The sequence below is a fragment of the Chelonoidis abingdonii genome, chromosome 1, assembly GCF_003597395.2.
Source record: "Chelonoidis abingdonii isolate Lonesome George chromosome 1, CheloAbing_2.0, whole genome shotgun sequence".
NCBI lineage: Eukaryota > Metazoa > Chordata > Testudines > Testudinidae > Chelonoidis > Chelonoidis abingdonii.
Window position 1 is genome coordinate 69,216,491 of NC_133769.1, and position 17,532 is coordinate 69,234,022.

At 44.7% G+C, this 17,532-nt stretch overlaps 1 protein-coding gene across 2 annotated transcripts in view; it reads right to left on the minus strand.

Moving 5' to 3' along the window:
• The window catches only part of CPM (carboxypeptidase M), a 79,796-nt gene that overhangs the window by 22,717 nt on the left and 39,547 nt on the right, over positions 1 to 17,532 (minus strand). For both annotated transcript variants that reach the window (XM_032796515.2, XM_075066340.1), the window contains exon 2: positions 13,854 to 13,951. In XM_032796515.2, coding sequence (XP_032652406.2) covers positions 13,854 to 13,951 — 98 coding nt within the window. The remainder of the gene's footprint in view (positions 1 to 13,853; positions 13,952 to 17,532) is intronic.

Here is a 17,532-nt window from a genome sequence, read left to right on the forward strand (position 1 = left end):
AAAACTGTGAGAACCTGGACCAACAGTTGAAAAACCAAGGTAAATGATTTCTCATACTTCACACTAGCACTCAACAGAAGTTATCACATTAAAGACACAGCCCAGTTGTTGATTTTCATTCAACGTATTACTGCAAATTTTGGACTCACAGAACAACTGGCATCGATGCAGTCAATGAAAAATATGACCACTGGAAAAGATCTACTGAAGGCAGTAAATAACAGTGTCTCAAAATTGGGATTGGAGTGGAAGAAACTGGTGAGTGTGACCACTGATGGAAGCCCTAATCTGACAGGCAAAAATGTTGAATTGTTGAAAAGAATACTAGACCAAGTGACAGAAACAAACCCAGAGCAGAAAATAATTTTTCTACATTGTATTATTCACCAAGAGGTCCTCGGTAAAAATGTTCTGAAATTAAGCAAGGTCATGGATACAGTTACAAAATTGATCAACTTTATTGGAGCATGAGCATTGAACCACAGGCAATATGTATCTCTGCTAGAAGAGTCTGAGTCAGAGCTCAGGGATGTTCAGTTCCATATAAATGTTAGATGGCTTAGGTTGGGGGAAGTTCTGAAAAGAATGTGGGGTCTGAGAGCAGAGATTGATTTGTTTTTGAAAACAAAAGGCCAAGATGTGGATTTCCCTCAACTGAACGATGTGAACTGGCTCTCTGATTTCACATTTGCCATTGATGTTATGGGTGACATGAACAAACTGAACCTGAAACTTTAAGGGAGGGAGATTTTTGTTCATGACATGTATTCTCTTGTCAAGTCTTTCATGACAAAGTTGCTCCTTTTCCTATCAGATTGGAAAAGACAGGTACTCACGTTTGTAACGGTTGTTCTTCGAGATATGTTGCTCATATTCATTCCAATTAGGTGTGCGCACACCACGTGCACGTTTGTCGGAAGATTTTTACCCTAGCAACACTAGGTGGGTTGGCTGGGTCGCCCCCTGGAGTGGCACCGTTATGACGCCGGATATATATCCCTTATGGGTGTGCAGCTGTTGTTCCGGATGCAATGGGTGCGGCTTCGGGAAAAAGACTGGGAGGAAGATGTCTTGATTGACATGAAAGGCGGACACCACCTTAGGGAGGAAGGAGAGGTGTGGTCGCAGCTGTACCTTGTCCTTATGGAATACCGTATACAGGGGGTCCGCTGTCAAGGCCCGAAACTCAGATACTCATCTTGCTGAAGTAATAGCGACGAGGAAGGCTGTCTTCCAGGAAAGGTACAGCAGCGAGCAGGTGGCCAGTGGTTCGAAAGGAGCACTCATAAGCTTGGCTAGCACCAGGCTGAGATCCCAGGTAGAGGTCGGGCGTCTGACTTGAAGGTACAAACGTTCCAATCCCTTGAGGAACCTTGAAACTACGGGGTGAGAGAAGATTGATCAGCCATTTTCCCCTGAATGGAAGGCGGAGATGGCTGCCAGATGCACTTTTATGGAAGAGACCGCTAGGCCCTGTTCTTTCAGGGACCAGAGGTAGTCGAGGACGTCAGGACGGGACACTGCCTGGGACTGAGTTACGCTGAGCGCACCAGCAGCGAGAATGCTTCCACTTGCCAGATATGTCATCTAGTGGAAGGCTTCCTACTGCCCAAGAGCACCTGTTGACGAGGCAGAGCAACGAACTCAGACTGGCTCAACCATGCAGCAACCATGCTGTGAGATGTAAGGACTGCAGTCCAGATGGTGAAGCCTGCCAAAGTCCTGTGTTATGGAGTTGGCCAGGTGGCAGGGAATCGGGTTGTGCCACTGAGAGGTTGAACAACATGGTGTACCAGTGCTGCCTCGGCCACGCTGAAGCAATCAGGATCAGGTGGGCGCTGTCCCTGCGGAGCTTGAGTAGGACTCTGTGGACGAGCATAAACGGTGGGAAGGCATAGAGTAGGTGCCTCTTCCACGGGATCAGGAATGCATCTGAGAGGGAGCCCGGGGAGCATCCCTGGAAGGAGCAGAACATCTGGCATTTCCTGTTCTCTCAGGAGACAAAGAGGTCTATGTGGGGAAACCCCCACCTCCGGAAAACAGAATGGATGACATGCGGACGAATCGACCACTTGTGAGACAGGAAGCATCTGCTGAGGTGATCCGCCAGAGTGTTCTGGATTCCTGGGAGAAAAGACGCTACCAAATCGATCGAGTGGGCTATGCAGAAGTCCCAGAGGTGGAAGGCTTCTTGACAAAGGAGGGAGGAGCGTGCTTCGCCCGGCTTGTTTATGTAAAACATGGCCGTTGTGTTGTCCATGAACACTGATACACAACGGCCTTGGAGATGGTCTCCACACCTGGCATGCTAGACGGACCGCCCTCAGCTCCCGCACATTGATGTGTAAGGCCAGCTCTTGAGGCAACCAGAGGCCTTGAGTGCGAAGGCCCTCGAGGTGGGCACCGCAACCCAGAGATGACGCGTCCATGGTTAGGCCATCAAGGGTTGCGGGGGGTGGAATGGCATCCCTGCACAGACTAGAGTGGGGTTTAGCTGCCAGGTTAGGGAGCCCAGAACCTTCCAGGGAATAGTGAGCACTGAGTCCAGGCTGTCTCTGTGTGGTTGGTATATTGAAGCAAGCCAGGTTTGAAAGGGATGGAGGCGTAGCCTCGCGTGCTTGGTCACGAAGGTGTAGGAGGCCATGTGATCTATTAGGCTGAGGCAAGTGCGCATCGACGTTGTCGGGAAGGTTTGAAGACCTCGAATAATTGAAGCCATTGCTTGAAAAGACGACTGCGGGAGGCAGGCTCTGGCCAGATTGGAGTCCAGAACCGCTCCGATGAAGTCTATTCTGTGTGTGGGTGTCAAGAGTAGACATCTCTGTGTTGATCTTCAGGCCTAGGCTCCTGAAGAGGTCTTTGATGATGCATAGGTGCTGCGACACTTGTAACTGGGAAGTCCCTTGAATGAGCCAATCGTCGAGATATGGGTAGACGTGTACCCGATGATGCCAGAGGGAGGCGGCGACTACAGCCATGCATTTTGTGAACACACGCAGAGCCGTAGAAAGGCCAGACGGAAGTACAGTGAACTGAAAGTGTTGATGGTTGACCACAAAACGGAGGTACCGTCTGTGTGGTGGGTAAACTGCAATGTGGAAATATGCGTCCTTCATATCGAGGGCAGCATATCGGTCTCCCAGATCCAGGGACGGGATAATGGTCACCAGGGTTATCATGTGGAACTTCAGCTTTATCATGAACTGGTTGAGTTTTCACAGGTCTAGGATCGGTCGTAGACCTCCCTTTGCCTTGGGGATTAGGAAGTAGCGGGAATAAAACCCCTTGCATCTCATGTCTTTTGGCACCTCCTGTATGGCTCCACTAGCTAGGCGCGACTGGACCTCTTGTAAGAGGAATTGCTCATGAGAGGGGTCCCTGAAGAGGAACGGGGAGGGAGGTTGGGAAGGTGGGGTTGAAACAAACAGGAGGTGGTATCCCACTTCCACCGTGCGCAGGACCCAACGATCTGAAGTTAGCTGGGACCAGGCAGGGAAGAATTGGGAAGAGGTGGTTGAAAAAGGGAGGAGAAGGATCTGGCTAGAGCAACTGGTGGGCCGCCCTCGGGATCCATCAAAAGTTCTGCTTGGGCCCGCTGGTGGTTTAGGGGGCGCCTGATTTTGACCTCCTTGAGGGCCAGACTGTCTCCGATGATATCTCTACCACGTCTTCTGCTAAAGTCCTGACGTGGCCTAGGCGGGCGTAAAGTCGGTGTGGAAGGTCTGCATTGGTCACTTGCGTGTGCATACCCAGCGAGCGCATTATAACGCAATTGTCCTTCAGAACTTGCAGTCTGGGGTCAGTCTTATCTGGAACAGGCCCTGGCCTTCGAAGGGCAAATCTGAACCGTTTTTGTAATTCAGGGGAAGGCCTGATCAACTGGAGCCAGGAGTACGCCTCGTTGTCACTCCTGACGCCAGAGTTCTGGCTGTGGAATCCGCTGCATCCAGAAAGGCTTGGAGGGAGGTTCTTGCTACCTTTTTACCTTCCTCATGTGGCCATAAATTTTGACGGAACTCTGGGAAGAAGCTCTGTAAATTCCCCAGGACACCCACGTGTTAAAGTTATATCTTACTGGAGGACTTGTGGTTTGGCACCCTAAGTTGAGGCCCTGCCGAGTATATTTGCGGCCTAGGAGGTCCATGCATCTAGCCTCTGTGACTGAGAGCCGGGGCTTGCTGGCCATGACGACTCCCTCTCGTTCACCGATTGCACCACTAAAGAGCAAGGAGGTGGGTGAATGTAGAGATATTCATACCCCTTTGAGGGGACCATATATTTTCTCTCTACTCCCCTTGCTGTAGGTGGAATCGAGGCTGGGGATTGCCAAATGGTGTCCGCATTAGCCTGTATGGTGCGGATAAACGGAAGTGCCACTCTACTAGGTGCATCAGCCGATAGGATGTCCACGACAGGGTCCTCTATTTCAGGGACCTCCTCCACCTGTAAGTCCATATTCTGAGCCACTCGTCTCAAAAGGTCTTGATGGACCCTGAGATCTGGAGGGCCTGAGGAGGATGTTCCCACCACCGCCTCGTCAGGCGAGGAGGAGAGGCCTGGGACCAGGGGGTCCTGTGAAGGCTCCTGTACTTGAGGAACGTCATCTGTGTCCGGTGGAAACTGGGTGTCTGCAGATGGTATCAGAGCCTCATCTGTGCCCGTGGCGAACGAGATGTCGAACGGTGCCGCAAGTGCGACCGGTACCGCGATGGAGAGCAGTGCTGAGACTGCAAGCGGTGCCGGGAACGGGAACAGCGTGATTGAGAGCGTCTGTTAGACCGTGATCTTGAACGACGTCTCTCTGTTGGACCAGCGGAAGGTGGCCTTACTCAGGCCAGTTTCCCGATGGATTGTATGACCCGCACTGGGGTGCCGGGGGTTGAGACTGTGTCGGCTCCGTCATGGTGATGAGCTCTCTTACCGTGGAGAAGGTCTCTGGTGTAAAAGAGAGGACAAGCTCAACCACAGCATGAGCCAGGGAGCTGTCAGGCACTGGACTCAACGGCCCTTGTGGGACCGGAATCGATGGTGCCGCGCTCGGCAGAGCCGCAATCGGCAGTGCCACAGTCGACGGTGCCGTGGCAGATGACGGTGCCAGACGAACCCATCTTTGAAGAGCGCTCCTTCTGTGGAGCTGAAGCAGCTGGAATGCTATGTTGCTCCCTGGGTCTCGGAGACAGGGAGCGGTGCCGAACAGATGTCGGTGCCGGGGCACCTTCTCAGTACCGGAGTGATCCGGGGCCGAAGGGGCGCTCCTTATAGAAGCAGTCTGTTGGGTGCTTGGTACAGACACTGCAGGACTAAGTGCTGACTCCATGAGGAGCTGTTTCAATTGGAAGTCCCACTCCTTCTTTGTCTTTGGTTTAAACAACTTGCAAATGCGGCACTTATCGGTAAGGTGGGATTCCCCTAGGCACTTGAGGCAGGAGTCATGGGGATCCCCTATTGGTATCGGCTTTTGGCATGCCGAGCACGGTTTGAATCCCGGTGCCTTGGGCATGGGCCCTTACTGGGGTGGAGGAAAGGGGCTAATCTCCGATCCCCCCTTAAACTATATACACTAACTATAAATACAATAACTAATACTAACTATAACTACAAGAACTCGAACTATACACACAATAAACAGCAAAGAACTACAAGTAGCTAGGGACGTGGAGATCAGCAAAGCCATGCTCCACAGTTCCAACGACTGTCATGGGCGGTAAGAAGGAACTGAAGGGTCGTTGGGTTGGCAGGGGTATATATCCAGCACCATAATGGCGCCACTCCAGGGGGCGACCCAGCTGACCCACCGATTGTTGCTAGGGTAAAAATCCAATGAACGTGCACGTGGCGCGCGCACACCTAATTGGAACTGATATGAGCAAGCACTCGAAGGAGAAACAAGCAGTTCACACACTTCCCCACTTTGCAACAGATTACAATATCTGACCAGAACCTGGAAATAATTCATTATTGCTATGCATGCTGAATTTTCTTGCCACTTTGAGGATTTCAGAATGATAGAAAATGACGTGGTTTTGATCTCCTCCCCTTTCACATGTGATATGGTCTGTGGACAACACTCCAAGTGACCTCCAACTTGAGCTTATTGACTTGCAGTGCGATCCATTGCTTGCGGAGCAACTCAGACTAGTGTCACTTCCGAGGTTTTACACATCTCTCAATGAACAGAACTTTCTGAAGATCAAGGCTCATGCCAAAAGATGCTTATACTGTTTGGATCAATTTGCGTCTGCGAGCAGACATTTTCTGTGATGAAATTCAATAAATCAAAGAACTGATCTTGGATCAATGATGACCACCTTGCAGCAGTGCTCTGCATTGCAACAACAGAAATGACATCTGACTTAACCTCCCTTGTTAATGCCCAGAGACACTCTTTTTCACACTGAGTTTAATTTCTTCTTTTACATTTAATTTTAATAATGAACATAAGTTGTAAGTAAAAGCTTAGTGTTATTACAAATTTTACAAGTGTTCACAAAACAGTTTGCAATATAAATTGCCTTCTAAGATAAGTTTTGGATAATCACATATTCAGTTAATTGTTATTAAGTTTAATTACTTTGTGTAAACAACATAATGGGGGTCTTTTTACAATAGATGGTGAGGTAATTTCATTCATAAGAAATGTGCAGTCTGTGACAACTTACCAAAATTCGTGGAGTGGGCCCCCTGCGAAAATTATTGCCCATACCTGATCTAGAGACTAAGACCAAAGAAATGGTTCCCGCCTCTGTAGATGTGCAGATTCGATGCACAGAGGCATGTCTGGAAACACATGATAAGACGGTGAGCACAGAAAGAGAGTACCAGGAGGCTTATGTGGATACCAGTATGTTGGCTGATGAGCTAGACATGGAGAAAGACCCACCAAAAGGACAGGTAGCAGTCTAATAAAGAAGCGGGTGTTCTGTGGCATGAACACTAAGATCACATGCACAACAGAGGCGGCAATAATGGCAGTAGCCCCCTCATCTACAGAGCAAACCTCTACAATAAGGGACTGGGGTGAGCTAGAAGAGAAAGCTGCTACTGCTGATCGGAACCAGGCTGAAATCCTGGAACTACGGACACAGGTCATGCAATACTGGCAGAAGCTGAAAGATATCTGCTCTTTATTGGACAGGATCGTAGGGCAAGCAGTAGAACAGGAGTAAGAGCTGACCTGCCCCACAGTGGGGAAGGAGGCAGGGGAACAGTAGTGCTTTCTGCTGCAAAAGGAGCTTACTAAGCTCCAGAACCTGCTCAAGGTCCAGCCAGGATCAAAGTCCAACTCGGCTAAGGAGAAAGAGCTGGAGTTGTGTGGACCAAGGCCACTGCAGAAGAAAGATGATTTGGACAAGGACATATACCTGCCTGCTGAAGCAGAGAGCTGCCAGACTATGGCTCTAAAACCCTAGGATCTTGATGAGGCAGCAGAGCAAGGCCAAAACCAGAAAATCAAAGAACTATACTAAAAATAAGAGCTCTTCTCAGAGGAAAAAGGAAGCTAAAAATGGTCCTAACATGCTGAATGTTGTCCACACAATAGTGTGAGTATGGAAAGAACAAAAGCGGATGTTGCTAAGCCAGGTATTGAAAGCAGTGGGCAAAACAATACAGTCCCTGGTCTTTGGAAAACCTGGAAGGGATCTGAACCTGGATAGAGAGATCTTTAACTCTGAAGGATGTACATGCAGATGCATCCAGAAGGACTCCTCTCCAAATCTGGAGGCCACAGTAAAAGAGTTTATTTCTTGGGAAATCCCAGCTTTGTTGATCTGAATGCCTCGCATGTGGTAAATTATGACATGCCACTGAATATGGACAGAGCAACAAGTTGTATGGGCCTGTGGTGCCCGTGCTCCACCAATATGAGAGCACGGTGGACTGGTTCCACCAAGGTTTGGGGCCAGGTCTCTCCCCTGGCCCTACATGCTGCCCCCACATGCCTCCCCCAGAGTGTCCCTTCTGGCCTGCCACCCTTGGGAAATTTAAAAGGGCTCAGGGCTCCCACCACCACTACTGGCAGTGCAGCAGAGCTAAGGTGGCTTCCTGCCCGTCCACTCCGCTTCCAGGAGCAGCCAGCAGGTCTCTGCAGCCCCTGGAGGCGGGGGTGGGGAGGGGATGTCTCCATGCACTGCCCCTGCCCCAAGTGCCGATTTTGCCAACTGCGGCCAGTGGGAGCTGCAGTGGCCCGAGCAGCGGTGCGTGGAGACCCGTCTGGCCCCACCGTCTGCAGCTGCTGCCAGAGGGGGGTGCAGTAAGCACTGCACCCAAACTTTCTCCCAGAGCCTGCCCCCCGCACCTCCTCTTGCACCCCAATCCCCTGGCCCAGCCCAGAGCCCACACCTGCTCCAGCACCCCAACCACCTGCCCCAACCCAGAGCCCACACCCAAACTCCCTCCCAGAGCCTTAGGCGGGGGGGGGGGGCAGGACTTGGACCTATTCTGGGCATCACCAAAAATTATACAAACCTGCCACTCCTGAATATGGAGGGTTATGTGCAACATACGGGCTACCTACAGAAAGGAGGACCCCAGGCTGTGGTAACTTCATATTTCTCTGAGGGAGATAAGAGTATTGCCCAGGACCTGGTGGACTTCCTAATGTTAGCCAAACAAGAATTTCCCCCTTGGCTGAAGAATATGGCTAAAGAGTAACTAATTCAAACAGGATTCTCCAAAGACCGACAGACAAAGAAACAGCCAACAAGACTGATGGGTGATTTCTGGTAAGCTTTTAGCCTGCATCTAGAAACGTTTATGATTTGTTTTCTCTGTAGTGCTTTTACCTTAAGAATAAATGTGCTTGCTTACAGAGAGCTGTGTGGTACTCATAACTGCTGGCAATGACGCTACCTTAGCCTTTACGGAGAAAATAAAGTGCAGACTTTAGCCTGTTTAGGCAGTTTGGCTTGCTGGGAATATCAGTGTACGCAGGGACCTGCGCTGTCTGCGGGGGAAAAAAACCCAGTCCGGAAGGAGAGAGACTTGTGTCTTCACTCAATAGAGGTAATGGCTGAAGAACCAGGAACCTAGAGTGGATGTGCTTGGTGTACCACAGAGGAGGAATACACGTGCAGTTACCCTGAACTACAATACCAAGCACTAAATGGTCCAGGCATACCCCACTTTGTTTGCTGAGTTTATACTTGAATAAGCCAGAGCCGGTTTAAAACTTGTATTTGTACAAATACATTTCCTTATTGGATGGTACCCAGCTGTATCTATGCCAACCTGTTGATATTTGGCACTTGTAACAAAACAGGAGAACTACTGAATATCATGAGCATGTGGTGTCTTTCTCCCTTTTGCCACTAAACAAAATGTCAAAGCCTGTTTCAGAGCTAGTAGGTGCACTAGGTGTTACCAAGTAGACCTGTTCTATCCCACACAGTCTCCAGTTATCTTAAGAGACGGTTTAGAAGAAGAATAGGGGAGCTGGGGTGAGAGGAGGAAAGGAGTGGGGAAGTAACTTGAGATTGGTTTAAAGCACTATGTAAGTTGTGGAAGAATGTTAATCTCTGCCTTTTTAAAAAATGTCATGTTCTGGTGAATGGACTTCAGAGATTTCCAAAGACAAAAACAATCATAGTGCTACTGACCTTGTTTTTTAGTTACAGTATAAACATTGTGTGTTACGCTGCTTATTGGCAAAATACATCACATCCAAGTTATTTAACTTAGGCTAGAGTTGAAAGATAGGAATCTAGCAGAAAAGAGAACAGTCCACTCTATAATCAAACACATCCTTTGCAAGCTCTTTTCTCAGCATCTTCCACTTTTTTCTTTTTTTCATGCCATGGTGCACAGCAGAGACAATCTGCTAGTCGGTTTTCAGACGGTTCCTTGAAGCAGTTTCTTAGGGTTTTGTTTTTTCCTGGTGCTCAGCAGGTCACCTTTAGCCAGACTCTTCCTGGGAATTTTGAAGATCTAGATGTGGTTTTCACTCATTTCTATTGTCTAGAGTTAGGAGACTTCTTAAAATCCATGGGAAACATCCAAATATATAAAGAAGACTCTTGTCTAAAAGAAAATCTTGGGACACAAAACACAGGAACTGCAGAGGCAGCTAGATGGAAAGGTTTGCTTTGGCAGGTCTTTTATCGCAGTAATACTTGATATTTGAACACAAACAACCAAAATGCAACCCACTTATCCACCAGATTATCCACCTCCTATCGAGAAGCCTTTCTTTAATAATAATTCTTTTCATTACTAGGAGGTTAAACTTTTGTGATGTCACAAGAAGCCAACATTATAGATACATTCTTTCACTTAGGCTAGTTCAACACTGATCCTTGGCCCAGTTTCTTGCAACAGAAAAAAGATAAGATAGACGTAATTAAATGAAAAACTATTGTGAGTTGTAATAAGATAATAGGGCAGGGGGAGCTTTCTCCTGAGGCCCAGACAACTTGATAGCTGTAACAAAGTTAGGAGAGCCAGCTGTTCAGATTAACTGGTGAATGGGATAGAAATGTCCAAGTAGGTAACACTTAGAAGTTTTAATGAAACTATGGGGGAAGCTGCATACCGCGGTGTAACTGGGATCTCTAGTTCAGTTGTGCAAATGGGGCTTACATCATTAGAGCTGGCTGGAGAACAGCAATTCCACTGCACAGCAATGGTTGAGGTTTCAAAATTTGTTTTTATTCTGCATTGCAACAAAAACAAATCTTTTCAAAGGTGGGAGAGACTTGTGTTCCAGTCCCTGCTTTTCAAAGCACTTTTCATTCCAGATCACTCTGGATCAGGCAAAGCAGGGCCTTGAATCTGGGCCTCCCACATCCCAGGCCAATACCCTATCACCAACCAGAGAATGAGTCTCTTACTTAACTTCCTGATGAAAACTTCATAGAAACAGACCAGTTTCCACACAACCTTTTGGCTTTGAAACAGTATATTTTGTCAGAACTTCATTTAATCAAAAATGTTCTGATCAGTTCTAATCTGACCTGAGCTGATAGTGATAAAAAACAATAACTTTAACATTGTTCATTTGAGCTCCATTCAGGCCCAGGGACATGGAGCTATGCCAAATAGAACGAAAATTTGTTCTGGTATCTAGACACACCAGAGTGGAGAGTATAAAACAAACTATTAACATGACTTGGTTATGACTCTATTAAAATAATTTAACCTATTCTAAAAATAACTTTAATGTCCTGATTCTGAAAAACAAACAAATCTATCTGCTTTCCAAAACAGAGGCCACAACATTAAGACGTCAACTTCTCTGTTGGCAACCTTCCAAAACCACAGCATGTTGTGTTTTTCTTCCAGCTGCAGATATGCATGGACTGCACGCAAATTAAACACATCACAGATCATTCTTATAAGCAGGGTCTCCACTGTAATACCCAACATTCCAAACAAAATAAGTAGGTCCAATTTTAGCTTTACCTGTCTGAACACTGTCTTTCTAAAACTCTTTGTTGTTGACAATTGGCTCCTCAGGGGGATATACAATACATACCAGGTATGCTATACAGCGGGCAAATGATGAACATACAGCTTCATTGTAATAGTTGCTATCCTAAATAAATCAAGTCAATGCATGCTGTACACGTAACACAACACTTATTGGCTTTATACGTTAAAGGGGAGGTTGAATACCGCACCAGGGGACCAGCTCAGCAGAATTTTAGATTATGTGAATGAACATTCAAAGTCCCTCATGTTTTGCTATATAGGACTTAGCTTCCTGTACTATAAAATCTGTTTATGGCCAGAGAGGAAAACTAAATGTCAACTTTACACATGTTAATTCCATACACAGAACATGGACCTAAAGGTGACCATGTGTTCCTGGAAAGCAGGAATAGCCCTGTTTCCAGGATCTCTCCCAGCTTCCCAATTGTTTTTTACATATGCACCACAGTGCTGTTACAGCGTCTTGAGGATTTGATTGAAAATGGTTGTTAGAAGGAGCTGATGGGCAACTGAGCTAATGAACTGTGCAGGTCAAGGACTACTCCCCCACAAACAAGCCTGTCATAGTGTCACCCTTTATCTCTGTCTGCTCAGTCAAATGCACATAGTGAGATTCTGAGCAATGCATTGAGCTTAGCTACCCAGGGCCCAAAGAACAAAGTCTGTGCATTCTAACAAACAATGCAAGAAACTAGTTTAATTAGGGGACATTTGTCATAGGTCAGTTTTGTAATTACCTCTGTAAGCGTTTGGGGGCATTGACTGTTTTTGTTCTCTGTTTGTATGGCACCTAGTATGATGGGGCCTGGTCCGTGATGAGGTCACCTGGTGCTACAATAAATTAATCCACAATATTGTTCTAGCATAGTTTGTGCTATTCTTTAGGAGTAGAAAGCTTCTGCTATATAATCTATATTTCTTTCTAGATTTCAAGAACATATAGTATGGAATTTTGCTGCTATCCTACAGAATTATTGCCAAGAACTCCCTCTCAGATTGGGAGTCTACATCACCCAGATGTAGACAGTTTTGAGGTAAAATTTAAGGCATCTTTTACATGCCTATTAAATGTAGCTATAGCTTTTGTTTTAAAAAAAGGGACTTGAGTAAGATATAGATGAAATATTTGAAGAAAGGAGAAATCAGAAAAGTGAAAAAATGAAATCTGTGCTCACAGGTACAGTGGATATTGTACAATGGGATTACAGTAGTAGCCAAAGCAGCAGAGTCCTGTGGCACCTTATAGACTAACAGACGTATTGGAGCATGAGCTTTCGTAGGTGAATATCCACTTCGTCGGATGCATGAGTAGTAGCCAATGTATCTTCAATAACGACATTCTTTCTACAATGCCCTGATGTCTGAAAGTTTCTGTTTTGTATTCATAAACTGTTCTCAGCCACGTTAGGTGAGGCATTTTAGTGATGGGTACCAACGCAGAGTCTGTCTTCAAAAGTAAGCCAGCTGGCACTAGATAAGGCAATTTTCACTCATTTTTGGACTCATTGGGTTGTATCTAATATTACTGATAAGGCTGTAGTACTTTTCTAGAAAGGCTCTTACATTTGAGACTCATTTCAAGTTATGCTAGAGTCTCGGGGCATTATCCAGAAAGGGGACATGTAAAGTTTACTCCATGCCTGGCATCTCAAACAGTATCAACTGACGCAAGAGGAAGTCTAATGTGCTCTGTGTAAAGTACTGAACTCTGCAACCTTACATTTAGCTTCTGTGGACATTCTGCATGAGGTCCATATACGATACATTGAATGTTTAATGTGCTTTCTCTCTAGTAGACCTTAGAGGTGATCTGTAATGGAGAAAAGAGAATGCTTGTTCTCTTTTGGATATATGAAGGAAGCCTAAATGATTTGTTTTTCCTCAAAAAATAAATGCTTATTTACATTAGAAATTCAGGTCTTTTCTGGGGTGGAAAAAGACAGGTGAACTAATGAAAATGGCAGTATCACAGATCCAAGGGAGGGAAAGTTGTGTTATTAAAAGGGAAAGATTTTTAGTCTGACTGTTTAAAAGCTTTTTTGGAAGTTTTGTTGAAAAATTTTGGAGAAAGGAAGTTGTCTTGTTAAAAATTAATAGACATTCCTTCAATTAACTTAAGAGCTCACACAAACACCTGAGACCTTCCAGAGATCCTCCACCAAACCCAGGAAAGATCAGACTTGAGATTTCTTAGATTGAAGAAAAACAAATAAAATGTAAACATTTCAGGCTTTTTCAAACAGGCACAAAGAGCATAAACCCATTTCAAGTCCTTTGTAGGTCACCTTTTAGAATTTGGGAGAAACTGGAGGGGTACAGTAAACCCTGATAATTAGTAATATGAGCACAAGCAAAATTCCTTTTAAGATCCCTGGTAAATGTTTTGCTATAAATTACATTGCAAAAAATTGAAATTGTAGACGTACCTCATCCCCATGCATATTAGCAATATACTTGAATTCTGGTATGCCAATGGTATGTTGGGTTGGAAACCTTCCCAGAACAAGAACCCACAGGTCTCTACCTTTAAGAGGTGAAAGGGAAAAGAAATTTTAAGTGTCAAATGAAAAACTTTTTTTTACAAGTCTACCCTCCGTATAGCATAATATAGCAGTTTTTTTTTAAATAAACTTCAGAACTGTATTTTGTCTTCAAAGCCCAAATTAAAAATGTACAGAAGTATTTTTGTATAATATTCCAGTCTTCAAGCTAGACAGTTTTCTCACACACACACACACACACACACACACCTCCTACTAAGCGACAGGAAAACAAAAGAAAACAGCTTTCTCAAAAACAGGCAAAATATTTCAACACCAAGTAAAGTAGGAGCATCAACTTGCAAAATAAAATACAGTAATGAATTGTTGGTGAGACATCTGGAGACACTGGAATAACTATAACAAAGTTTCTCTGAGGTAAACAGGGATAAGAAATGAGTCATAAAAATAAAAGTTAGCTATAATGTATTATCTATAGCAATAGCTTTTGTTGTTGTTGTTGGGTACCGGTCTTGCCACCTTTCCTCATGGGAGGAAATTGCAGGATTAGGCCCTTGATTATCAAATTTAAATTGGCTGCCAAAATGTGATCAGATTTAGGAAGTGAAGTAAGATACTCTGCCACTATTCAAAGCTACCATCTTATTTTTCATTGACAGAGGAGAGTTAAAGGGAAAAATAGATTTGCTGAAATTAATATTCTGCCTAGCGAACCCTGGAACTACCCACAACCAAAGCACCCATTACTCTGTGTAAAATAAGCTAATGGATAGAGACAAACCTTGTCTTGTACATGTAAATAAATGGACCTAGTAGGTGTCTGTTCTAATTAGCAGCATGTCAAAATTATAAATGTCAAAGAAAAACAGGAAGCCTATACTTACTTTTAAAAAGGATAATATATTGAAACATTACTAATCTGTTGCTATTCCATACGAAGGATTGCACTACAGCAAAAATAAAGGTACATACTAACAGAAAACACTGCCTTATTGGGTGACCAGATGTCCCGATTTTGGAGGCTTTTTCTTATATAGGCACCTATTACTTCCCACCCCGTCTCGATTTTTTACAGTTGCTATCTGGTCACCCTTCTGCCTTACCTAGTGGATCTGTGGGCCTGCTTTTTCCAATCTTTTTTTAAGCTTGCCAATTTTTTTAAAACAAAAGCAGACCACATATAATGGACCACTCTGATGCACATACACATTTATCCCTAAATCTGACTTCTTCAAAGTGGATTGCGATCAGATATTCGATCAGCAAATATTGTTGTGACTAGTAGAGCTTCTGTTTTACCATATTAGAGCCATTTTACATGTGTGAATTTTCAAAACTGGTCTGCATGATTTGTCTGAAGAAATCAAATAAGTTTATTCCATACTTTAAATACTTGGCTGATCAGTCCGTGAGTTCTAATACCAAATACTCTGAGCCAACCATGGGTGATATTCACTTAATACCAAACTGCTTTGCAAACAAAAAGGCTTTGGGAATATTTCAGTATACAATCTCCCCCACTCTCCTCTCCTCCCACTCCCCTCAAAAAACCCCTCCCCGACACAATAAAAAACAAACCAGAATTCACCAAAATTTGCATTTGGCTAGTATCGTTCAGCCAGATCTATTTAAGCCCAGTATATGCCACCCTTACTCGCAATTAGCAATAATACCTTACCATACAAGTAGTCCCACTGAAGTCAGTGGAACTACCCTCAGAATAAGTAACTAAATGTGAGGAAGAATAGCAGAATCTGATGATTCTTGATAAGAAAGAAAAGAGATAGTAACAGCATGCAAATCTATCTATCTGAGGGTTTTATACTGCTGCCCACCATCATAGCACTTGCAAAGTGCTCTGAGACGGACTCCTGATGGTCAGCGCAGGCGACCAAGACTGGCTAGGGCTGCCTCTCACTCTAGTCAAGTTCTCAGAAGCCCTCCGCCACATGCCCACCAATAAATTATACTATCTCAGTGCCTTCTGTGTAAAATCTATAGCACTAGTGAAGTCCCTGGTGGACTTCATGGAGTTTCCAGCACATATCCCTTTTTGTCAAACTCTGCTTGGGGTAGGATGTTTGTTAGGAGAAAGAGAGAAGGGGAGTTGGAAATAAAAGTGATGTTTAGATTGTCAGAACCATTTATGATGGAAGGCTTTTGCAAAGAGGAAGGTTTTGCAACATTTCTTAAAGATGGGCAGACTCTGGACTCACTGGATCACCTCTGGAAGACTGTTTCACAGCTGGATCCCCTTGCCAGAGAATGTCTTCTCCTCATCTCTCACATCTTTGTGCTCTGCATTGTCCCAGGGAAGCATAGCTCTCATGGTGGTTCATAGTCAAAATTTAGTCTTTGATGTAGCTGGGGCTTGACCCGTTATTACTCAGCCTAAAATCTAGAAAATCATTATTTGCTATAAGATGCAAAACTTTAAAATGAAATTTTTAAAATAAACTTTACATAGCTTTGACACATCCACTTCTGTTCCATACAAAAGTTATTAATGAAACCGTTTATGTTAAAAGTTCACAGGCAGGTTCCACAAGGGAGAAACCCAAAATATGAAGTAACTAAACTTTTAAAGCACATCCACTCTTTCAAAACACAAGACAAACTTTCTACTACAGCAAGTCTCAAGCCTGGAAACATCATCTCCTGCAAAGGTGCTACTTTTATTCCAAGGTGAAATCCTGGTGCGGAGCACACAGTCCAGATAACAGGACTCAGCATTCAGCCATGTGCACATGGGACCAAATAATACTTTGAGTGCACAGCGTCAAGGTATTATGGAGTTCTTGACTGGGAACAGCGTAAACTAACAAGCTCATCAAGGCAGGGACTATTCTTTAACAATTGTTGTACAGCATCTAGTACCTGGTAGAGGCCTTGTCATAAACAGATAGTTAACGGTTAATGTCTCTTTTACCTGTAAAGGGTTAACAAACTCAGTGAACCTGGCTGACACCTGACCAGAGGACCAATTGGGAGACAAAATACTTTCAAATCTTGGTGGAGGGAAGTCTTTGTTTTGTGCTTTTTGTTCTGTTCTTTGTTCTCTCTTGGGATTAAGGGAAGCCAGACATGCAACCAGATTTCTCCAATCTTACTGAAACAGTCTCTCAGGTTCAAGATAGTAAGTAACAGATAGAAAGCGGATTTAGATTTATGTTTGTTTTCTTTATTTGCAAATGTGTAATTTGCTGGAAGGATATTTCACCTCTGTTTGCTGTAACTTATATTTAGGCTGGGAGGGGGAGTCCCTCTGGTTTAAGTAAAGCTGAGACCCTGTAAACATTTTTCCATCTTGATTTTACAGAGATAATTTTTACTTTTTTTCTTTCTTTAATTAAAAGCTTTTCTTTTTAAGAACCTGATTGACTTTGTCCTTGTGTAAGACCCAAGGGGACTGGGTCTGAACTCACCAGGGATTGGTGGGGGAAAGGAGGAGGCGGGGTAAGGTGAATTTCCTCTCTCTTTTTTAAGATTCAAGGAGTCTGAATTACAGTATCTCTCCGGGTAACCCAGGGAGGGGAAAATCTGGGAGGGAAAGGGGAAGGGGAATGGTTTATTTCCCCTTGTTTTAAGATCCAGGGGGTTTGGT